General features: G+C 41.7%; 1 protein-coding gene across 3 annotated transcripts in view; it reads left to right on the top strand.

Annotated features, from left to right (window-relative positions):
• The window catches only part of FOXP4 (forkhead box P4), a 175,465-nt gene that overhangs the window by 69,069 nt on the left and 81,416 nt on the right, over nucleotides 1–24,980 (top strand). For all 3 annotated transcript variants that reach the window (XM_063297593.1, XM_063297594.1, XM_063297592.1), the window contains exon 3: nucleotides 22,433–22,522. In XM_063297593.1, the coding sequence (XP_063153663.1) occupies nucleotides 22,433–22,522 (90 nt within the window). The remainder of the gene's footprint in view (nucleotides 1–22,432; nucleotides 22,523–24,980) is intronic.

The following is a 24,980-nucleotide window of genomic DNA, read 5'->3' as shown; positions in this document are numbered from 1 at the left end:
TACTTCCATTGATATATTTCAGTGTGTCCCAGTAACAATAATCACTACTTGTGATCTTAGTTCTGATAAGGACACAACTGGCAGTGAGAACTGTAGTGAGCCCTTTTCTCTTTTAACCCAATTCAGTAGAATTTATATATGAGCAATTATATAAAGAGTATCTGAAGGATAAAAGAATACCTAGCCAGAATTATGGCAGCAATTGCTCTTGTAGCGCAAAATGGAATTATTTAAGCCTATTAGATTACTGTAGAGCAGTCTCTAGTTTGCCCTTGGGTGATGAAAAAGATATGGTTAGAGTAGAGCATACGTACAATGTTTTCTTCTCATGGTGGGTTACCCAGATCATTTGTTCATTTCCCATAACCTTCTTGGCTTAATCACCGGCTTCATGTCAGTACCAAGCTACAAGTAATTACTAAAGGGATGCTAAGTCATAAAATCACCTAAAGTTTTTTATTTGTTTGTTTTGTTTTTTTAGGAGAAGGTAGAGAAAAGATAGTTCTGCATGTCTGTTTTGGCATCTCTCCCAGACTGCTCAGTCAAGGCATCAGTTTGTATCCAGTAGCTCAAATGATATTGTGGCCAAGTTCATTGTTTGGAAAAGTTCTTATTTTTTTACTTTACTCTCTTGATTTTATCTCCTTTGCATTATTCATTATGTTTTAATTTACAAATAATATGTTTTGGCATGTTACTTAAAGGATAAAAATGTTTTTAGTATTACTAATCAGTGTAAGAAACAAAAGACATAAAGTAAAATATACAAAGCAAGGCATTTTAGTAATGGGCATTAAAATTCTAAATACAAACTAGATTTGAAATCTGAAAAGAGGGCTATCTAGGTCAGTCACAAAGAAACTAATGGAGGCATTAGGCAGGTGTCCTTTGGGCATCATAGATGGGCTGTCACTGTGGGGAAAACCCACTCTTGTTTGGTTGAAGTGCTCATTATAAAAGTAAAAGTGAAAAGTGAAAAATCTGGGTTCATGATAGATATTAAGATGGCAAAGATAATGTCATTGTCCTTAGTTCATGAATAATGTTGATGGTGAAGAAGTAAAGGTAATATATAGTTTTGTTTTCTTGGCCATAAGAATAAGAAGAATAAGGACAATGTGCTGGAGAAGTAAAGAGGAGGTTAATCTTAGGGAAAAAGACGAAGACATTTCAAGTATTAAAGATCAGAATAGTTAAAACAAATGTCTTTCAGTGGTAATATGGACAATGAAACCTGGACATTGAGAAAAAGTGAGAGAAAGAAGATTTTGAACTGTGGATTGGGAGATGATAACTAAGAATACCATGGACTTCAAGAAGAACCAGTCGATCAGTCCTGGGCTAAGGAAAGGCTGATTGCTTCCTTGAGACAATGATCAGCAGGTAGAAATCCCATACTCTGGGGATGTTTCTGAACAAATGACAGACTAAAAATAATGTTTAAGCTTGTGAAGATTTAATGTAATAGAAGAAAGGGAAGACAATAGATATTGTGGATGGACAGAATCAAAGAGGTTACTATAACGTCCTTGAGGTAGTGAGGACTACCTGTATTACAAAATTCAGGGCAAGTTGGCAAGCATTTGTCCATACAGTCATCAAGAATTGAACTCAACCTGATGGCATCTAACTCAAATGACAGGCAAATTTTTTTGGGGGGGGAGATATTCTGGCCCACGTTTTTTTTTAAGGCTTTAGAGAGCAGTACTAAAACCCTGAATTTGAGCTGGCAGTAGAGTGGAAACTATTGAAATTCAGAGTGTATTGCTGTTACCTGAAAATATCAACCAATCCCAAATATTCTAGCAGCACTCTTTGGACAAAGTGAACTTTTTGAAAAATGCACAAATAATTAATCAAACTTGTTCAAAGGTCTTATTGGCATCTTCAGATCTTAATTGCAACTCATCTAAATCAACTAAACCAAATGGTGCTGGATATTTTGATTAATGAAATTAATTCCATTAATTGTGGAATCATCAATTTTATCTTTGAAGTATCATGTAAATTTGACACAGCAAGACATTGATAGTGTGGCAAGTTCCTTTTTAGAGGTAGTTCATCTTAAATCTTTCTCTGTGAATGTGCTGAATGATTCTATAAAGACATAGTAGAGGTGAAAAAAGAAAATGGCTTTTTTGCTATTTATACTACTATATCATAAGCTCAGTAATGAATTTTGATAAGTCTTCAGCTGGATTTAGCACTAGTCTTTCTCCACCTGAATTTTAGCTGCTGTCCCACTTGCTTCACTGTCTTCAGCTATGAAATATTAAGTGGATATAATTCTGTCAATTGCCTGAGTGAAGTACATATCTCATAAAGCAAGGGTAGGCAACCTGATGCCTTCCAAATCTTTTGAGCTATTGCTGCTATAATCACTTGCTATTAGCCAAGGTAATTAGAATTGATAGGAGTTGTCACCAAACATCTGAAGACCAAATTGCCTATTTCTAACATAAAGTAACCAGAGCTAACATTTCTCCATGTTTATATCATGTATAATTTCTGACATACAGTATTTTGGGCTGTTACCAAGTTGGGCAGCCCCATAGTTTTCTTGGCCTCCTTTTGTGAGATCTACATAATTGAGTAACTTTTCTATGACAGTTCATTTCCCACAGGACAATCATTTTGAGAGTAGGCAAGTACAAAGTCTTGATCTTATGTCACTTTCTTGATCCTGTGTCTGATCTTATTCAAAATTGTTTAGAAATGTTCATAGCCATTAGTCTGGTTTTTTTCTCAATTATCTCCTATGCCATCTTGTAGTTGTTTTTTCCACCTTCCCATAATTAGATTGTTTTACACTGTCCTTTTAGCTCTTAATTCTTTGTTCTCATTATCCTTCTTCCTCTTAGCAATGGCCAATTTCCTCATTTGTTTAAAATCCACTCATGTATTTTGTATATGGAACGCTTATGGTTAAGTTCAGACTGTATATTGCTTCTTTAATTTTTTTTTTAAATGCTTAATTTTTTCCATTGGTAAACAACTTTGATATTTCAGAATTTATTTTTCCTTTCTCTTTTTACCTCACTACTACAACCCAACTCTTCATACTTTTTTGTTTTTTCATAATGAATGCTATTTTTTCTTATATTCTTGACATCTGTTTTTTTTTTTTTTTTTCCTTTTTACACTTAATTCTTGTCTTTTTAAGTTTTGTTTTGATCTCTATTCATTATTTGGATTTTCTTTTTTACTTTTATGGGCATAACTGGATTTGATTAATTCCGTCAAGTACTTCATCTTTCCCTTGTTAATATGCACCAGTTTGACTCCCTAATCAGTAATCAAATTATGAATTAGTGTTGTCGTTCTGTGGCCCAATCTAGCATTTAGCAACTATGCTCATTTAATAACAGTAACCATGAAGAAAGAATTAAAAAACATGGCATTAAAGACACCTTAGGGATCAGAGGGAATGATGGACGGCATACATCTACATCCCTTGTTGTTTGATATTCCTTCTTCCTCCCCTTGTGATTCCTACCTGCATTCACAATTATAAATAGTACCTTTACTTTCTCCTCTCTGTTTCCTTCATTTGGGGAACATCTCCATGCTTGTAAACTTCACAAAATGTTTTCCTCCAAATATTCTTGATAAGAGTAAAATAATTTCCACAATTCAGCTATGGTTAAACATATTTACCCTTAAGCATTTCCACAGATTGTATGAAGAATATGTTCTAGGAGAAGATCTAAGACTTCCCTTAGCCTACTAACCCGCCAAACTCCTCTTTCATCATTTGGGCAATCAAAATACTCATACTTCTATCCTTCAAGTGGGGCTGCCCAGACTTTTTTTTTTCTGTTGAGGATCACATTCTTTTGAAATTACAGTGTCAGTATGGGACGCCTTGTCGCTAATGGGTGGGATTTAACCACATAGCAGATAGAGCTACTTTTTCCCTCTCTCCCCCTCCCACCTCTTTGTCTTGCATTTCACTCATTCTGTCCTCTGTCTCTGATTTCTGACTGCATGCAGATCCATTTGATAACAGTTTAAGGATTGCTCTCAAATTAGATAATCCTCAGATAATGCCAGCTTTTCTCTTAGTGTCAGTTTAACATTTTCTCCACCACTCTGGCGCAGAGACTATAGCTGCATTCAGACAATGTTCACCTTGCAAGTTGGGGTGAGCAACTTACTCTCAATATATTCTATCCTCAGTTCGGCAATAAACAAAAGCTTAAGCTCAGGTGATCATCTTCACTTATAGAGTTTCCACTTGCCTCATCCTTTATGTATAAGCCTGACTTGTCCCAAGTATTGCAATTGCCTGAAAATCTAAATATCTCTTCACCAATAATTTGTATATTGAGACACTTGATCTTTGTCTACTTGTGCACGGCTAATGGAAGAATTTCAGAGCAAGGCATTTTGGAGGTTCTGTATTTTAAGATCTATCAAGAAATTTAAATTTGTCTTCCCTTTGTTCTTTAATTTTTGTAGCATTATTATTGTATTGCTTTTAATTTCTCTTCCCTTAAACCTTATGTTTGTGTTTGCATGTACTTTACTGCCAACTTTAATTAAGGTGATTTCTGCACCTTAAATAACATAGTTATTGACGTAAAAAATCCTGCTTCTTATGGTGCTTGTTACTTTTGCTTGTTCTATATATCCATCCAAAATTTTGTTACTTGCCTTCAACTTATTCTCTACTCTAGTTTACCCCCTTATAATATTCTCCTGAATCTTTGCATTCCTTTCATTACCTGTATTTCTTCTTTTTGTTTGTGTCTTAGTTCTTTTCTTACTTAAGAGATTTTTTGCCCTTTGATAAATAAAGCGGAACTCACTTCTGCTAGCCTACTTTTAAATGTTTTATGTCCCCTTTTGCATTTTTATTCCAGTTTTTATTTATGCCTATTTTGATTATGAGGCTATTTATAAACCCTATCTTATTTTTAATGTGTGTGTGTGTGTGTGTGTATTGTTAATTAAAGGTAAGATATGTCTCCATTATGTTAATTGGATAAACCTGAAGCATAGTAATAGTTCTAATATACCTAAATGTATGCTCAAGGACCTGAGATATATAATACTCTGTATTATTTATTTGAGGTTCCCCATGTGTCTACAATTATTTTGCTTTGTAATTTTCAGTTTTATACCTATTACTAAATCCAGAAGGCAATTGAATTAGTGTGGTAGAGCATTTAAAGGCCATTGTAGACTGTTGTCTATGTAAACTTATGCTCTAAACTACAATAAAAGAATCATTGAGTTCAAAGGGACTTCAGAGGTCATCTAGTCTAATTAATGAATTATATTATAGAAACAATACTGCATATTGTGTTATGCTACAGTGTAAAAATATTGATATAATACAATATGAAAATATCACAAGACTTTCTTCTTTCAAATATGAACTCCAACTGCAACATAAAATACTATAATCTCCAATATTAAAAAGCAAGGAAATTTTTATCTAGGCACTGTCTAATGAAGTTTGAGACTTTTGGACATTCCTGCAATCTTGTATGCAATTTTTGTGTATTTGAACTATCTATCTTTTTCAAAACATTAATGCATTAGATCAATATCCCATGTTAAAAAAAATCATAAATGGGAAATATCTGGTGTGATATATCCTTGATACTTGAATCAAGCAAGATAAGGAAACTAAGAATATGTGCAGTGTCTGCATGCTTGCCCATACGTATGTTCTTTTTTAAAAAATACAGATAGTCCTTGACTTACGATAATTTGTTTAGTGACCATTCAGAGTTACGACAGTGCTGAAAAAAGTGACTTGTGACCAGTCGTCGCATTTACGACCATCACAGAGTCCCTGCGATCACATGATCAAAATTCAGGTACTTGGCACCTGGCATGTATTTACAATGGTTCCAGCATCCTGGGGTCATGTGATCACCATTTGCGACCTTCCCAGCTGGCTCCTGACAAGCAAAGTCAATTGGGGAAGCCAGATTCAATTAACGACCATGTGATTCACTTAATGACCATGTTGATTTGCTTAATGACTGGGCCCAAAAAGGTTGTAAAATCAGGCATGACTCACTTAACAACTGCTTTGCTTAGTGACAGAAGTTCCGGTCCCAATTATGATTGTAAATTGAGGACTACCTGTATATTAAATACAGATATATGCTGTGAGACAAGAGCAAAAGGACATGTAGATTTCAAAGATCAATATGGAGAAATTGAAGAATTGGCAAGTTTTGTTTTTTGTAAATTAATTACTGACAATATAAATAATTTACCTCCATGTAACTCATGTTAAGTATAATACATTTTAAAATAATACCAATGGGTATTATTTATTTTAATGTTTGTTTGTTTGTTTGTTGCATTGCTTGTTAATATGCTCGATTTTTGATTGCTCCAAAGGAGCCTGCATTCTAATGCTTCATGTTTTTTGTTGCTGTTTTAGCTGAAAAATGATTTAAATGATTCCTATATAACAATTTAAAATGTCAGCTATAAGGCAGCATAGAAATTATTTAATTACTTTTTGTTTAAAAAATGAGTCAGGTGAGTCTAGCCTGCTGATCACATGCTGATTGGCTTTTAAAATTAGAAGTAGTAAACTTTAAACAGTTTTTGAAAGAAGTCTTGAAAACTCATATATATTAGTTTAAAAGGAGAATGTGGCTAGTCCTCAGTCACCAGCAATGTCTCTGGCCATTGATTGAATAGTGTGGCTGCTAGTTTATTAATTGATTGCATTTTATGTATTTATTTGTTGCATTTGTACCCACTACCATTGCTAGATTTGTTATGATGGTGTTGCTGGTAGTGAAATTACATTTTTTTTCAAAGAATATCAAAACATAGGTTTGAGGGCAAGGAGAAGATGATTTTTGGGATAGATTATGTACTGAGGGAAAGTCATTTGGTTCTCCAACAAGTGCTAAATAATAACCATATTTACTGCATCTCCTGTAAAATACAACAGTCTTCACCAATAATGAAGTACTTGGAATCTTTTTCACATTAAGCACCCTGGAAGCCTTCCTTTTTTTTTTTTGTTCACCTTACTTTGGAACCTCTCTTGTTCCAAAGTTAGTCTGGGTCCTTTGGTCATCTAAGTAAACTGAATGTGTACTTATTTGTTCTTATTTGTTCTGTGATACATAACACAGGTTTGGGAAGGTTTTTTGAAGGCCATTCCTCCAGAAGGAGAGCTCGTTCCCATTCCCATCTGACATAGTGGATGGACAGAAAAGAATAATCAACTCTGTACTGGCAAGTGGTTGGCAGACTGTGTGTCTATAAAGATTTTAAATCTATTAGTTCATTGTTTCTATGGATCTCAATTTATCTATATAATGTTATTTTGAGAACTGTACTAGGTGCTACTTGGTTTCTAGGTGCAATTCAAGGTGTGGTTGTCACATTTAAAGCTGGCAAGGCTCAGGATTTGGGTAACTTTGGGACCATCCATTCCAAGTTGTATCTGCCCATCCAGTAAGATCTGGTATTATTGTCTGTCTGTATCCCTTTCTATGGGAAGCAACAGTGATCACAGAAGTGAGCTTTCTCAATTGGTTCCCCTTTCTATGGAACAGCATTCCCCTGGAAATCCAGATAGCTCCTATCCCATTGGCTTTTAGGAAGATGATCCCATTGGCTGGACAGAACTTGGCTGTCCGGCAGGCCTTGGGTGCTGGGGTGTTTTAATGTTGTTCCATCTTTGGAGTACTTGTCCAATGTAATTGATGTTCCCAATGTTTATATATGTTGATATACTTTGTTTTTCATATTGTAATTTACAATAATTGTGATTGTGATTGATGACTGTCGTATATGTATGCTGCTCAGAATTCTGTGATTGGAGCGGCATGCAAGCCAATATATAAATAAATTCAATAATGTACACATTAATTATATATTTGCGTATATTAGACATACAGTATATGTACTTTGTGACATAATTACACAGGATTGTAAATTGTTGTGATGGAATTCACTCATGATAAGCAGGTTTTGGGAAAACAATTCCAACCCCAACCTTCCTGGAAACTGGAGCTACCTATGCCACTGATGCCTACCATTGAATGCTCTTATTTTTTTCTTCTCCCTTTGTTGATTGTAGCTGAGGGAGGGGAGGAAGCATATCTGTGGGTGAGCTGCATAGTTGTCACAAGGAGGCCCTGGTGTGAGACTGTAAGGCCATGTCATTTTTTCCTGTAAATCTTGTAATTTCGTGCTTCAGAGCACAACAAAGTGAGAGAGTCAGCAGGGAGTGAATTAAATTCCCCCATGAGAGCTCCTGTGGGGCGGGCCTCTTCCATTCTGTTCACAGTTCTCTTGGCTCTTGTGCACCATGCTGTGCATCCCCGTAATCAAGCACCAGGCCTTATGCTGCCTCCTGTGTACCAGCCTGGCTTGGTGCCCTCTTGACATGTTCTGGCACTCATCACAAGTTGTATTCTTCTTGTACAAGCTACGACCAACTTAATAAACTCTCACTGTCTTTACAGGGTTCCCAAAGCCCATAAAACAGGGGGCCGTCCCTACTGTCCCCTTGTGAACAATGCTCCCGTTGTGTGGCTAATGCAATTAAAATGGGGTCTTTTGGAGACTTCATACAGCTGGCAGCAGCATCACAATTTCTGCTGGCAAGCCATCTTTCCAATCAGTATGGCGTTTGTGCTGGGACATAATCCTTTTCTTACCAAACTTGCTCAGAATTTATTTTGAACTTTGGTAAATTAATTCATTAAAATGGGAAGCATTTAAAGTGAAAAGCAGACGTGTGAAGTATTAAAGACTGGGTTGTTTTTATGGGACAGTTTGGCAAATGAGACTTTGGTTTGTTTGTTCCATGATCACTATTCTTGTTAAAGAGTAAAGTCACCACCTTTCTGCAGAACCTTTTTTTTCTTTGGCAGTATGCCTGATGTACTTTATAGTGATCCTTGAAGTTACCTTCATAGCTAAGTTTGAAGATTTTTGAATTGGGGCAATATTTTAAGAGGTTCTGGTTTAGTCAACAGCGTCACAGAGCTGTATGAATCCAGGTCGCACGACGGGTCACTACAACTGTCATGAATGAAATCCAACCATTTTGAATTGACTACCCTGCCTTAAACTAAAAAGAAGTAGCATTTGGTGAAAGTTACTGCAATGTGCTGTTAAAGAAAAATAAGCTGTTTAGCACACAGTGAAAATGCATAGAAATACTAAATGAACAATTGCCACAGTTGTTTGAAAGCCAGATGGTGCAACTGAAACTTCATACTGTTGAATTTTGAATGGGGATTTCATTATGACTTGTTTTATTGTTATTTTATCTTGTATCTATATAATAGTAGAAAAATTCAAGGAAATGTTAGTTTCATTCCATAAAAAAACAGTCTCAGTCTCCCTAATTTACGCAGCCACTTACACTGTCTTTCTCCCCCTCCCACTTCCCAGGAATAGACTGTTGAGATTTTCTTTTTTCTTTTTCTTTTTTCTCTCTTTTAACATTTATAAATAACAACAAATAACAATACAGTGGAGACTTTAGTTTGAAGCTCAAAAATCAAAAACTTTCTCATATTATAAAATAATTCAATGTATTTTGCAACTGTTTAATTGTACAATTTAACTAACCTTAAGTTCGTTATATTTTAGAAATCATAGTTAACATTGATACAAACTTTTTGCTAATTCTTAAAGGTTTAATTTGTCTATATCTTCACAGTGTTAACAATTGCTAGTTTCTATTGTACCACTGTATTCGATTATTATCTATATTCTATAATGTATTACCTGTATTTTATAATGCAATAAAACTATTAACTTGGAAAAAGAGAAAACAAAAAAAGACGTTTTATGTGCTAAAATTTAGACACAGGAACTTAAATGTGTAGGCTTTGTATTTTCAGTATTTAGTCTGTGGTATTTTTAATATTTGTTGAAAGCTTCAACTGGATGTGATTTGTGGCTTTACTTGTTCTCTATATCTTATAAACATGATTTTAAGGTTATTTTAAGGTGATGGTTATGTTCTAGATTTCTGGCACAGCACTTGAAATTACTGTATGTAGGGAATGAGGTAAGAAATGGATTGCTGTGGACAGCTTTTAGAGGTTTTTGTGCGAACGGGAAATAACAGTAAACGTACTTTTTAGTCACTCAACTGCTTTAAATGTATAAAAGCAACATTATACTGCTATTTAGTATTTCGCAGTTTTAATGAAACACCTGATCTTCTTAGGAAACCTATCTAATATCTTAGTTTAAAATAACTTGGAATTTTAAGGGTTCTTTCTGGAAGATTTGCTTTTCAGTAAAGTTGCATTAAAATGTGAACTAGATGTAGTAGTCCACTTTACATGCGTAGTAAATATGAACTATCTGTAGTGTGCAATATAGAGCATACTGAAAATCAAAATCCAGACATGCACTTTACATATTTGTAATGAACCTGAACTTTAACGTCCTTAATTGGTAGAGACTTTTTAAATTACATTACTATACAATCCTGAAATTAGTTTGAAAAATGTTAAGCTGCTACTGTTCAGAGATGGAATGTATTTTAAAGAGAAACTCCAAGGTGTGCTCAGTATGCAACTTTATGCATGTAGATATATTTCTGCTGTATATTTCTGTATATCTCCACTGCAAAACTCTGATGGTTTTATTTTTAGGTAGTGCAGTGCAATATCTCTCTTGTATTTATATGCAGTGATATGTGCAGTTATGCTATGTAAGTGATAATTGGTGTAGAAAATCAGCTGCTCCTGCAAACAGAGAAAGTACGGTACGGTATGCAGGGTTTTAAACGCCTGACGGAAAGTAACTTTGTTCTTTATGGTTGGCAATGTGGAAAATTAACAAGCGACTCTTTCTCTGGGACACACCCTGCAAGTGCCTCTATTGAGTGGGGAGAGCACAGCCGGCCTTTGGAAGCCAGAGCCTTGATTTACGGCTGCAGTGTTGACAGCTCAGTGGAACCCACATGCTGTTTGCAGCACCGCCAAGCTGGGCTATGACCCGCCGACCTCTACCCCTGGGCTCCCCCCTCTTGTCTCTGTGCTGTAATAAAAACCTGTCTTGCAGGCAGGGCTACAATGACTTTGTTGTTCAGAAATGTACCAATTTTTTCATGAAATTCTTTTCAAAGCAAAAATAAGGAACGTATGAGGAAATGGGGCTTTGGGAGCAGCCGCTGTTGGTACCACAGGCTTGTTTGTGTTAGAATTTATTCTCTGCTTGCAGTCTGCTGTTGGCTCCTGAATGGAACTCCTCTTCTCTGTATGCTTTCCTCCCCCTTCTGGGGACAGCCTCTCTGATTTGAAACACTAGGACATACTTTTAAATGCTTGCATTCTTTCACAAGTTCCCTGCCTTTATGTATACCTTTTTCCACTCTTTTTTATTCTGTGTTGCTATCAGAATTGCACTGCTAAAAACTGAGAACCAGCCGTTCTGCCTTTCCCATCATCTCATATCTCTGAGGCTCCAGAATATAGTTGTGTTCAGTTTGGAAACTGAACTTTTGATAGCAAACAAGTTAATTCACGTATATAAAATGAGAATTTAAGAGAATTAATGGTTCATTTCATTCAACCATTCTCACCCCTTGGTCTAACGAAGGTAATCTGTGAGACCAAGGAGTAACAGAAGGTAAATTGAACTCTTGGTAGACTACATAGACACATCCTGCTAATTTTCATGACCACCAGGCTCAGATTATTCAGGACCTGACTCGCACCAGACTTGGTTTTCTTGTCAGAGCAGTGGCAATGTGATCTGAAGGGAGAGTTACATCTGTCTCCATTGTCATGGTCAGATCATCCCCTGGTGACCTTGAGATTCTCTTACACCACCTCCCTCCGCAGGGAGGCAGGACCCATTCAATAGGTCCATGCCCAGCAGCTGATGGATGCAGCAGGGTTTCAGAGGCAGCTGGGGGTTATACCTGAGGACCTCCAGTGGAGGCCCTGGCTGCTGCCTGGAATAGGGTGGTGGCCGGGGCCTTGGACAGGATTGCGCCTGTGCAACCTCTGTTGTCCCATCGAACCCGACACTCCCCATGGTTCACGGAGGAGCTGAGGGTTCTGAAGAGGATCAAGAGACGTCTAGAGCACCGCTGGAGGAAGATGAGGACTGAACCTGACCAAACACAAGCTAGAACCTCTGTTAAGGCCTACCTTGTGGTGGTAATCTGCAGAATGCCACCCGACGGCCCTGTTTAAGATCACTTGATCCCTTTTGGGTAAGGTGGGGTCAGAAACCCACCTTCAGGGCCGTGCTGAGGAGTTTTCTGGGCATCTGGAGGATGAAATCGCTCAGATTCGTTCCAAGTTGGATGCAAAGCATGTAGCAGGGTCTGGAGAGAGGCCTGGGGAGCGTACTTACCCAGATATCCGGGAACAGTTTGATCCTGTTGGGCCCGAGGAAGCAGACAGGGTTCTCAGGTCTGTAAACGCCACCACCTGTCAATCAGATCCCTGTCCCTCCTGGCTGGTGAAGGCAGCTCGGGAGGTGACGTGTGGGTGGATCCAGGCGATGGTGAATTCTTCCTTGGGGGAGGGAGTGTTCCTGGCTGCCTTTAAAGAGGTGCTGGTGCGCCCCCTCCTCAAGAAACCACCATCCTGGGCGATTTTCATCCAGTCTCCCACCTCCCCTTTTTAGGGAAGGTGGTTGAGAAAGTGATGGCGTTGCAGCTCCAAAGGATCCTGGATAAAACGGATTATCTGGACCCTTTTCAGTCAGGTTTCAGGCCCGGGTATGGGACAGAAAGAGCTTTGGTTGTACTTTTGGATGATCTCTGGTGGTAGTGGGATGGGGGCAGTGCATCCATCCTGGCTCTTCTTGACCTCTCAGTGGCTTTGGATACCATCCACCATGGTATCCTTTTGGGGCAGCTCAGGGAGTTGGGGATGGGCATCGTAGTGTTGCACTGGTTCACCTCCTTCCTCCAGGGCTGGTCCCAGTCAGTGGTGATAGGGAGCGAGAGATCTGGCTCATGGCCCCTTCTGTGTGGGGTGCCGCAGGGCTTGGTACTCTCTCCTCTCCTTTTTAACATCTACATCTCGTCACCATGGGATGAGGTATCATCAGTACGCTGATGATACTCAACCATACATCTCCATCCTGGGTGACTTAAGTGATGCTGTGACCATCCTCTCTAGGTGCCTGGAGGCTGTAGGGGTCTGGATGGGGAACAACAGGCTTCAGCTGAACCCTGGTAAGATGGAGTGGCTGTGGGTTAGGGGCACCCTGGCAATCGGGAATTTACCATCTTTGGCTCTGGATGGGGTAGCACTGTCCCAGACAGATCCAATGAGGAACCTGGGGGTTCTTCTGGACTCATGACTCGAGCAGGTGGCAGCCGTGGCCAGGGGAGCCTTTGCTCAGCTTCGCATTGTGCACCAGCTATACCCTTTCCTGGATCGGGAGTCCCTCCGGTCAGTCACTTAAGTCCTAGTCATCTCTCGTATAGACTGCTGTAACACACTCTACATGGGGCTACCCTTGAAGCATATCTGGAAGCTACAGCTGGTGCAGAATGCGGCTGTGTGAGCAGTTTTGGGAGCCCCAAGGAGGACACATATAACACCGTTGCTGCGCAAGCTGCATTGGGTGCTGGTTTGCTTCCAGGTCCAATTCAAGGTGTTGGTTATCACCTTTAAAGCCCTACATGGCCTGGGTCCAGGTTACCTGAGGGACTGCCTCACCCCCATCACATCGACCTGTCCCACCCAGTCAGGCAGAGAGGGCATGTTATGGACCCTGTCTATGAGAGATTGTCGATTGGCAGGGTCCTGGAGGATGGCCTTCTCTGCTGTAGCACCTGCCATTTGGAACAAGCTATCCCCAGAGGTAAGGCTGGCCTCCACTCTCCTGGCCTCCTTAAGGAGGTGGTTGAACTTGGAAGATGGAATCATGAAACAGTGACAATAGTCACAGTCTCCTTGCCTGACTTGACCTTTCCTCCTTCCCTTCTCTCCATCTCTCGTTCTTTCCCTCTCTCTCTATCCCTCTCTCAAAAACAAACTTACCAGAGGAGATATGGAAACTGTGATTTGGATCAGCAGGTCAAGTGCAGGACTGTTCCCTTATGGGTCTGCCAACTGCTCTATTTATCTTCCCCACAACCAGTTTTAAATGTCACAGGCATTGGCAAAGAAGTTATCTGGAGAGTAGCTCCCTTGTTTCCAACTTACAGGGAGCCAGAGACCGGGAGACCTGGTTGTGCCACCTTGCTTGGGTGGGAGGAGGGATAGTCAATCTTGGGGGTGGTTGGCACCATGAGGGGGCCAATAATAACATTCTCATCATCTTGAATTTTATATTTTATATTTTTGCACTTATATATTTATATATGTTTATATGTATATGTATATGTATATATATATTAATAATATATTTTCTATTTTCGACTGTTGTAAACTGCCCAGAGTCATTGTTATGAGATGGGCAGTAAAAAATATGACAAACAAACAAACAAATATTCTCAGTAACAATAGAGGAGTGGTTTACCATTATCTTCTTAATATATTAGATAATAATTTCCACTTTCCTTGACTAACATGATCTTCAATACTGGCTGGAGGGTATTAGATTAAGGAAGCTTTATCTAGGCCCACTCTAAGAAAAAGCAATAATTCTTGGAATTATTTGATGGATGTGCTATGTGAATTCAAGTTCCTTGAATCTTAGAACTGGACAGATTTTTTTTTAAAAGGTATCCAGAACATCGCATTTGAGACCTCAGCTTGCCAAACCACATAAAGATTGAGATGGGGTGGTAATTAGGATCTAAACTGAGTTTTCTTGCGTGATTCTGTTGATAGCTGTGGATACTAAATATCTGTACACTAAATAATAACTAGAGAGCCAGTTTGGTGTAGTGGTTAAGGCGTGTAATGATTGCCCAGCCCAAATACTCAGACTCACAAGGGATTGCTAAATGAAATCTGATTTATTTAGGAACTTAAGGCAAATACAGAGAAAGCTGAGAATGAGCAAAAGCGCGCCAAATACAAACTTAAAACTCCTCCAGTGCACACGTGTCCCGCCCCCGTTACAGCAGCCCCGCCCGGTCCAGGTGCTAGCAAACGTCAGACGTGCTAGCCTGGGAAAGCAACCTTGAACATAACAGATAATAGGGAAACATTCCAAAGCGAAGCCAAGAGATAAGCGGTGCCATCCTCCCATGAGAGATGAAACACGCAACCAATTAATGACATGAGAAACGTTACGATGTCTCGGAGGCATTGAAACGGCGAACATGACATACCGCCCCCCCAAAAGAAAATCAGGGCCCCGGTTTCGTTGGATAAGCAGAGTGAAAACGGGCAACGAGGATAGGAGAAGCCACGTCTGGTGCCGAGACCCATTCTGGATGGGGAAAATGCTTCCAACGAACTAAATACTGCAGCGTATTGCGAAGGCATCTGGAATCTAAAATTTCTTTAACTTCAAAGTGTTGTTGCCCATCAATCATGATGGGGGTTGGAGGTGGAGGTTGGTCATGCCAGCGATCAGAACGAATAGTCGGTTTGAGCAAACTGCAATGAAAAACAGGGTGTAAGCGTTTGAGGTTATGCGGCAAGTCAAGTTTAAAAGTCACAGGGTTAATCTGAGCGAGAATAGGGAAGGGACCCACAAACTTAGGTGCCAACTTCTTAGAAGGCTGTGATGACTTGATAAACTTAGTGGACAGGTAAACCAAGTCACCAACTTGAAAGTCCGGCTGAGGGGCACGTTTTCTGTCAGCAAAATGTTTATAATCCAATTGGGCATCAGCTAGAGCTTTTTGAATCATTGGCCATGAGTCTGACAGTTGCGTGGCCCAATCTCCCGGTGAGGTAGATCCGGTAGAGGGTGAGGTAGATCCGGCAGGGGGTTGGGGCAAATCCGGGATGGGTACGAAGTCTCTGCCTTGAGCCACGCGAAATGGGGTTTGGCCTGTGCTTTGGTGGACCGCATTGTTGTAAGCAACTTCAGCGAAGGGGAGGAGGTCCACCCAATTGTCCTGTTGATAATTCACAAAAGCCCGAAGGTATTGCTCCAGAGTAGAATTTAAAGCCTCCGTGGCCCCATCCATCTGGGGGTGCCACGCCGTGGACAAGGCTTGTTTTGTGCCTAGCAGTTTGAGGAAAGCCCGCCAAAACTGCGAGGTAAATTGTGTGCCCCTGTCCGAAATTAAGCGAGAGGGACATCCGTGTAACCTGTACACGTGTACAAGAAACAGGCGGGCCAATTGTCGTGCCGAAGGAATGGACACGCATGGGATGAAGTGGGCTTGTTTTGAAAAATAATCCTTGCCCACCCAGATGACAGTCTTGCGTTGGCTGGGGGGTAGTTCAACAATGAAGTCCATGGAGATTTCATCCCAAGGGCAAGCTGGGGTAGCTACGGGTTGCAGCAGCCCCTGGGGTTTACCCACTTTGCGTTTGGACATCGCGCAGACAGCACAGGAGGCAACATATTCCTTAACATCTTTGTGCAAGGTGGGCCACCAGAACTGCCTCCGAACTAGGTGCAAGGTTTTTACAAACCCAAAATGTCCTGCTACCTTGTCATCGTGTGAACGGAGTAACACCTCTTTCCTTAAGCTTTCAGGCACGTAGAGGCGGTTGGATTTCCAAGCAAGTCCCTGGTCAAAAGTAACATTGTTCATGTTTGCAAGCAACCAAGTATCAGTTTTTAATTCCTTGAGAAACTTTTGTTGCAACGGGGAAGAAATTGACAACGGCGCCGGCTGCCCGGTGTCTGGAGGGGTGGGCTGTTGCATGCGCGTTTGACTCCGCGTCACCGCCTGCATGCCCAACTGGGGCGCTGTCCACAGGGTGCTTACCACTTCTGGTGCTGCCCCGGAATCCTGAGGTTGTCGTGACAACGCATCAGCTAGGAAATTCTTTTTCCCCGGAATAAACTTCAGTTGAAAATTGAAGCGATTGAAGAATTGAGCCCAACGGACCTGTTTCGGGCTCAGTTTGCGAGGGGTGCTCAAGGCTTCTAGGTTTTTATGGTCTGTCCAGACCTCAAAAGGGTGATTCGCCCCTTCTAGCAAGTGCCTCCAAGTCTCTAACGCTGCTTTTACTGCAAAAGCCTCTTTCTCCCATACATGCCAACGCCTCTCAGTCTCTGAGAATTTGCGGGAGAGGTAGGCACACGGTTTTAGGCATCCTGCCCCGTCTGCTTGCATCAACAGTGCCCCAATAGAGAAATCGGAGGCATCAGCCTGCACCACGAACGGCTTAGTGGGGTCAGGGTGTTGCAGAATTGGCTCTTTGGTGAAAGCTGCTTTGAGCCGCTCAAATGCCGCCTGGCAGGCAGGCATCCAGCGCAGCAGCGCTCCTGGGTTTTTTACTCTCCGAGTATCCCCCAGCCCCTTGGTTCGAAGCAGCTCTGTTAGGGGCAGGGCAATTTCAGCAAATCCCCTTATGAATAATCTGTAATAGTTACTGAACCCCAAGAAACTTTGAAGTTGCCGGCGTGTGCGAGGGCTTTCCCAGTCCACAACTGCTTGCACCTTCGCAGGGTCCATTTCAATGCCCTTATCCGAAATTCGATACCCTAGGTAGTCAATTTGCGTCTGGTGAAAGGCACATTTAGACAATTTGGCATACAATTCTGCGTTCCGGAGCTTGGCCAGCACCCGTTTTACTAGGGATACATGTTCTTCCATAGTTTCAGTATAAATCAATACATCATCCAAATACACCAATACCCCTTTGAATAAATGCTCATGAAGTACTTCATTGATTAATTGCATAAACACCCCAGGGGCCCCAGCCAAACCAAAAGGCAACACCTTATACTGAAACGCTCCCAACGGGCAATTGAATGCCGTTTTCCACTCATCCCCCTCCTTGATACGTACACGGTAATAGGCTTCTCTTAAATCGAGCTTAGAGAATATTTTGCCCTTTGCCAGATGTGACAACATGTCTTTGATCAAGGGCAAGGGATATTTATTGGAAATTGAGACGGCATTTAACCCACGGAAATCTGTACAGAGTCTCAATGTCCCATCCTTTTTAGGGCGAAAAAGGACCGGTGCCCCCACCGGCGAATTCGCTGGCTCGATGAATCCCCGCGCCAAGTTTTTGTCCACAAACTCCCTTAACAGAGTCAGTTCCTTTTGGGTCATGGAATAAATCTTTGGCTTGGGCAATTGGGTGTTGGGCAGCAGCTCAATGGCACAGTCCGTTTTCCGATGAGGGGGCAATTGATCCGCCTCCTTTTCGCCAAACACATCAGCAAACCTCTGATACTCAAGTGGCAAGCCTTCCAGAGGAGGGGCCGGGCAATGCGGAGTCGCAGCTGCCGCTACCCCCACCATCTCCCCTGGAGTACCCCTCCCGTCTGGCGCTTGGTAGAAGCCATCCCTAAAAGTGATAGTCCGGTAAACCCAGTTTATTTGAGGGTTCTGCTGAACCAACCAGGGTACCCCCAAAACCACCAAGGGACCCCCCACCGGAGCTACAACAAAGGACAAATTTTCCCGGTGGCTGCCCAGCTGCAAAGCCACACGTCCTGTGAAGTGGGTGACCGGTTTGCCCCCTGCCGTGGACCCATCCAGCTGCGTAAAGGCGATGGGTCGCTGCAGGAGGAATGTGGGTAGTTCCAGAGTGGCTACCACATCAGGGTGCATCAAACACCTGGAACACCCCGAATCAATCATGGCCCACACTTCCACAGTCTTGGATCGGGAACTTAATTCCAACTTCACTGTGAGAATGCGGTAACTGCCACTCACCGATGAAGGCTCGCGCCCTTCTTCCACCACCTGCCCCGCGGCGCCCTTTAAAGCAGGTGGCTGCCGTTTCCCGCCGGCTGCAGTAGTTCGGGCTCCCCCTCATCCTCGAAGAACATCACCTCGTCTCCCTCGGTTTCCGCCACCGCTGCTTTCTGCTTGCTGGGCAGAGAAGGGGACTTCGTCGGCGGCTTCCCTGGCCGGTCTTCCCCCTTTGGCTTCGGGCACGCCGCCACGCGATGGCCCTCCTTACCACATCGCAGACACTGGCCCTTCGCATACCGCTTCTTGCGCTCCTCGTCCCAAGCTCGTTGTCCGGGCCGCCCCCCAGTGCTCGATGGGCGACTGGGTTTCGTCTCCCGCCCCGCTTTGGCAGCTCTTCGATGTGCAAAAGTCTCATGGGCGTTCTCAGCTCTTCCCGCGAGCTGGATCCACTCGTACAAGGTGTAAGGGTCGTCCCTCCCCAGGGACCAGCGCAACACCTCGGTGTTCAGGCCATCCTTGAATAACTCAATGATGGTGGCTTGGGACCAGTCCTCTACTTTCCCAGCCAGCGCTTTGAATTCTAGCGCGTAATCAGCCACGGATTTCGACCCCTGCTTGAGTTCTTTCAGAGCCCGCTTTGCCCTCTCTTTCGCCAGGGGATCCTCAAAGTGTTGCTTCAATGCCCAGAGGAACTCGCTAAATTTCTCCAGTTCGGGCGCTTCCAACTGGCACATCTGGACATACCAGTCTGCCGCCCTCCCTTTCAGTTTGGTGGCAACGGTGAGAATCTTTGCCTTTTCCGATTGAAAAAGCGACCCCCATTCCTCCATGTATGCTTTTGCATTCGTCAGGAAAAAGAGTTTCGTTGGATCCCCATCGAACTTGACAGGGAAGTCTCTCATCCCGCCTCCCGACGGGCTGCGCCCCAACCTCGGGGCTGCGGCGGGTGGTGCTTCTCGGGGTGCTGGCAGTGCCAGGGCGGGGGTTGGCCGCCCGGGTGAGGGGGCAATTTCCATCTGGACCGATTGGTCTCCCTCTCGCACCCGCGCCGTCCGCCTCTGCTCCGGGGACTGCCCGTGGGACGAGGGAGTTGAATGCCATTGGCTTGACCCCTCCCGAGTCTCCCTCAACGAAGTCACGTCGAGACTCAGCTGCTTCAGGATGGTCTCCAACGAGTCCATCTTCGACTCCAGCACCCAGATACGATCCGGGGTGGGGGAGCCCTCCGTAAGCTGCACCTGGACCACTGTGGGGGATAATGGGTACCTCTGCCTCCATGACGGACCTCCCGTCACCGAGACATCCCCTTGGGTCTCATCCCAGGTGACCAGTTCACCCGGGGTGGTTACTGTGGTCTTCGGGGCAGTTTTCATACCCCCGACTTCACCGTCCGACTCCGAGCTCGCCTCTTCCAGGATGGCTGACAGCTCTCCCACTTGGGACGGTCGGGCGGGTTGCCTCACGGTTGAGTCCGGCTCCCCTTCTTCCATGATCACGATATCGGGTTCGGTCATCGCCGGCGCTCTCCCTCACAAGGTTAGACACTTGCCCAATCCTGGAAAGGGGCCAGCGGAGTTGGGATCTTAGATTCTCAGCTTTATGTAATGATTGCCCAGCCCAAATACTCAGACTCACAAGGGATTGCTAAATGAAATCTGATTTATTTAGGAACTTAAGGCAAATACAGAGAAAGCTGAGAATGAGCAAAAGCGCGCCAAATACAAACTTAAAACTCCTCCAGTGCACACGTGTCCCGCCCCCGTTACAGCAGCCCCGCCCGGTCCAGGTGCTAGCAAACGTCAGACGTGCTAGCCTGGGAAAGCAACCTTGAACATAACAGATAATAGGGAAACATTCCAAAGCGAAGCCAAGAGATAAGCGGTGCCATCCTCCCATGAGAGATGAAACACGCAACCAATTAATGACATGAGAAACGTTACGATGTCTCGGAGGCATTGAAACGGCGAACATGACAAGGCGTCAGGCTAGAAACCGGGAGACTGTGAATTCTAGTGCTGCCTTGGGCACAAAACCAGCTGGATGACCTTGGGCCAGTCACTTTCTCTCAGCCCTAGGAAAAAGGCAATGGCAAGCCATTTCCAAAAACCCTTGCCAAGAAAACTGCAGGGACTTGTCCAGGCAGTCCCCGAGAATGGACGCGATTGAACAGATTAAAAAAACGAAACCTAAACACAAAATAATTACATACCCTCTAAATAACTACACACAAGAAATGGAGACTCTTCTCTAAACTGCTCTCTCATCAGACAGAGGGCCAGAGTTGGTTTTCTTTGCTTTAATGAGAACTTGCTAAGTTAAAAGCTGCTTTCATTTTGGTAATCAACACATTTCTTGTTGCATGCTATCAATTTACACTACAAAATTATTTAAAGATAGCTTTAAGCCACTTTATACATATTAGAAATAAAGAGAAATATTTCAATGTATATAGATACTAAGCTACACTCATCTAAGCTACACTCATGTGAATGGCATAAGTATATAATAATCTGTACCGCTTCGGCGGGAAGGTAACGGCTTTCCGAGTCGTCATGCTGGCCACATGACCCGGAAGTGTCTATGACAACGCCGGCTCCAAGGCTTAGAAACAGAGATGAGCACCACCCCCTAGAGTCGGACACGACTGGACTTTACGTCGAGGGAAACCTTTACCTTTACCTAAATATAATATAGCCCATCCTAGCATATTGCTGCACATTTCTGATTCTATATGCATTTTTAGCAATGCCCTTTTTACTGAAACAGTTGTAGAAATAACAGTGAGGAAAACTGTAGTTATATTCACATGGGTCTTGAGTCATACATTATATGCTTATGCAGAATATATATTGGGAAACATTAACATCCATATCATGTAGAGAAAGATTGAAACCTAACTAATCTGTTCTTTTTTGAGATAATAGTGGTCTGAAGAAGAGATGGATGAATTGTATGCTCATTCTATCTAATGTTCACATTCATTTATTATTAAAAATAAATTCATAGTTGTAATTTTAATATTTATCCTAAAATACATATTCTGTAGCAAAAATATACTCTTGTAAGCAATGCATTGGAAAACATATAGAAGTATACAGTGTGAAAGAGAGCAGTGTAGTTGAAAGGATAGCCATTTTCTGATTGTACTTGAGAAGTACAAATTATTGGTTCATTTAAGATTGCCTATTTCTAGTCTGATTGCATTGCCTTTTTACTCTGAGACCAGCTGAAATCATAAACTTTTATCCAATATTTATTTTGAATGGGGTTTGAGTAGGAAATAGGGTACAGAGAAAGAAGGCATCAATGGGGTCCTGTCTGTCAGATCAGGAAAATCCATGGAGTTTATTTCTTTCCAGTATTTCCGTAATACCACGTCCTTCATTAGGGTTATTGGAGTTCCAGGGTATTCCCACTGAGATTGCCAACTCAGTCTACCTCCATTTAGCTTCATTATGCTGCATTTGAAATTGCCAGATCATTCAATATGCTCTGAGATATTTCAGGGCTGAAGATGCATTTCTTCTCCCTTCATACCCAAAAGAATACTAACACAACTGCATCACTGTGTAGGAATTGTGCTGTTTGAATTAAGTCTATACTTTTATTGATGATACAGACTTGTAGGGACCCTTCCTGTCCTGCTAGCTTAAACATGTAAGTAGTTATCATACTTCAGAGTTGATTGCTTTGGGAAAAAAATGGAAAGAGAATGTAACTTTTTCCCCTTTATTTTGTTCTATATTTATTTCTGTCAAGGCTCTTCAGGTGGCAAGGCAGTTCCTTCTGCAGCAGGCAACAGGGCTGACTTCTCCTAGCAGCAATGAAAGTAAGCAGCCAGCCGTTCAGGTAAGGGGCAGCAAAAATTTGGGTATTTGCTGTTAAACTGAATATGACATGTAAATGTTTAAAGTTCTACTTCAAATGTGTATCTGAAAATCTGAGCTTCCTTGGTATAACTTTAAAAAAGTATTAGTAATTCTGTCAATCTTTAATGATTGAATAATATTCTTGTCATGCTAATATTGTAAGCATGCTTTTCATTGCCATGCTCTTGTGGCATAGGGCACTACTACTGTTCTCATTACAGAGGTGAGGAAAATTGACAAAGTGCTGGTGCTTTCTCCAAGATGGAAGTTCTTGTAGCAGTTGAGAATTTGTCTTTCATGTTCTAAGCCGGCACTTACTCAGTAGGCCCTTTCTATTGCCACTCATTGATCAGGTGTGCAGTCTTGAATGCCTTTCTTGGTGGCCTGTAAAAATAATTGTGGTACCTATTATTAGAATCACTTTGTCTATAAAATAGTTTTTCAGCCATTGGAGATAGAATGACATTTTCTAGATTGCTGTGCTTTTTAAATATTTCTGTACCATTATACTGTAATGATTTAAATCATTAAGACTTAGTATCAGGGAAGAAATTAGAAATGACTGGACTACCTTAAATGAAGCCTGAAAGTTTTCTTCTTTGGTTGTAGCCTTACATTTATTTTTCATGGTAAGAGCCACGAGGCCAGCTTGGGTAGCACAAGCTATTAAAGTAAAGTTTTAAATAATCAGGAGCTTTCTTAGGATGTGGATGGAAGTTGTCAGAAGGTACAGATGATCTGGTATTCTGCAGTAGAAAAAAATAGTACAAAGAAAAAAAATCCTGTTCTCATTCTACCAGGAGACAACTCATTTGCTTCTTTTCTAGATTAAAAAGCTCCAAATGTCACAACTTTTCCTCATAGGAAAGCTGCTCCAGATCCTTGATCATCTTAGTTGCCCTCCTCTGAGCCTTCTCTAACTTCACTGTATACTTTTAAGGTGCAGTGACAGAACTACACACAATATTGCAGATGCAGTTGCACAATTGATTTACATAAGGGCGTAATAATATTGGTATCTCTATTTTCAGTACCGTTCCTTATTATTCCTAACATGCAGTTTGCCTTTTTTTACAGTGAATACACACTGTATCTTCACTGAACTATTTACCATTACTAATGATCTCTTCCTCATCAGTCACTGCTAGCTCTGATCCGATTAGTCTATATGAGTAGTTTGAATTTTTGGCACCAATGTACATCATTTTACATTTACTCACATTGAAAGACATCTGCCATTTTGACATCCACTCCCCTAATGTGCAGAGATCACTTTGGAGCTTTTACACTCCTTATTGTTTTTACTAGTCTGAACAATTTAGTGTCATCAGCAAACTTGGCTATTCCACTAGTCACACCGTATTCCAGATCATTTATAAATGTGTTAAAAAGCAGTGGTCCTAGGACAGAACCTTGGGGGATCCCACTAGTTACAGTCTTCCATTGTAAGAAATTGATTTGGTTTTCTCCTACTCTTTGTTTTCTATTTTTTAACGGCTTGCCTATCCACAGGAGGACCTGCCCTTTTATTCCATGGCTGTTTAGTTTGCTGAGAAGTCTTTGATGATTAACTTTATCATAGGCTTTTTAAAAATCTAAGTGGATGATATCTACTCATGTGCTCTTATCCACATCTTTATTAGGATCTTCAAAAAATTATAGTAGATTAGACAGGACCTTCCCTTAGCAAAGCCATGTTGGATATCCTTGAGCAAAGCCTGTGTTTCCAAATGTTTAGTAATTTTATCTTTAATAGCAGTTTCCACTATGTTCCCCAGAACAGATATTAAACTGACAGGCCTATGATTTCCTGGATCTCCCCATGAGCCATTCTTAAAAATTTGAGTTATGCTGGCCACCTTCCAGTCCTCAGTGACCCAGGCCGAGCGTAGAGATAGGCTGCATATTTTAATTAGGAGGTCCACAATCTCAACTTTAAGTTCTTTAAGTTCCACCAGAATATGCTCACAATAGACTTGGACAAAAAAGACATTAAAGACCTAGATGATCAGTTCTAAAATTATCTTGAACATTGGGACTGATGATCTTTGGAAGGGTGTGATCAAGTTGTTATAGGCAAAGGATTATTTGGATAGCAAGTGCAATGTTGGAACAGAATGGTTCAAAGTGGCCTGAGTACTTTATGATGATCCCCAGAATCAGTACAGGAAAAAACAGCAGAGGGAAAAATCTGAAACCTAATCATACGCAGTAAGAGAAGGTTCCAAAGGTTTAGTGAGAAAGAGATAGCATGAGCACATTTCTGTGAATAAACTGACATTCCACTTTTAAGCTCACAAGATTTTGTTGTTAAGTCTGTTACCTGGATAGGGGGCTGAAATAATGGGAATCCAGTTTAGGAATCCAGTAGAAACAACCCACCATTCCTAGTCCTATAGAATTTTGTGGGAAGTCCCACCTGTGGTTTATGCATGTGC

Source organism: Candoia aspera, chromosome 3 (assembly GCF_035149785.1).
Source record: "Candoia aspera isolate rCanAsp1 chromosome 3, rCanAsp1.hap2, whole genome shotgun sequence".
Classification (NCBI taxonomy): Eukaryota; Metazoa; Chordata; class Lepidosauria; order Squamata; family Boidae; genus Candoia; species Candoia aspera.
The sequence above is the reverse complement of the archived record's forward strand: the minus strand, read 5'-3'. Positions and strand labels throughout refer to the sequence as shown.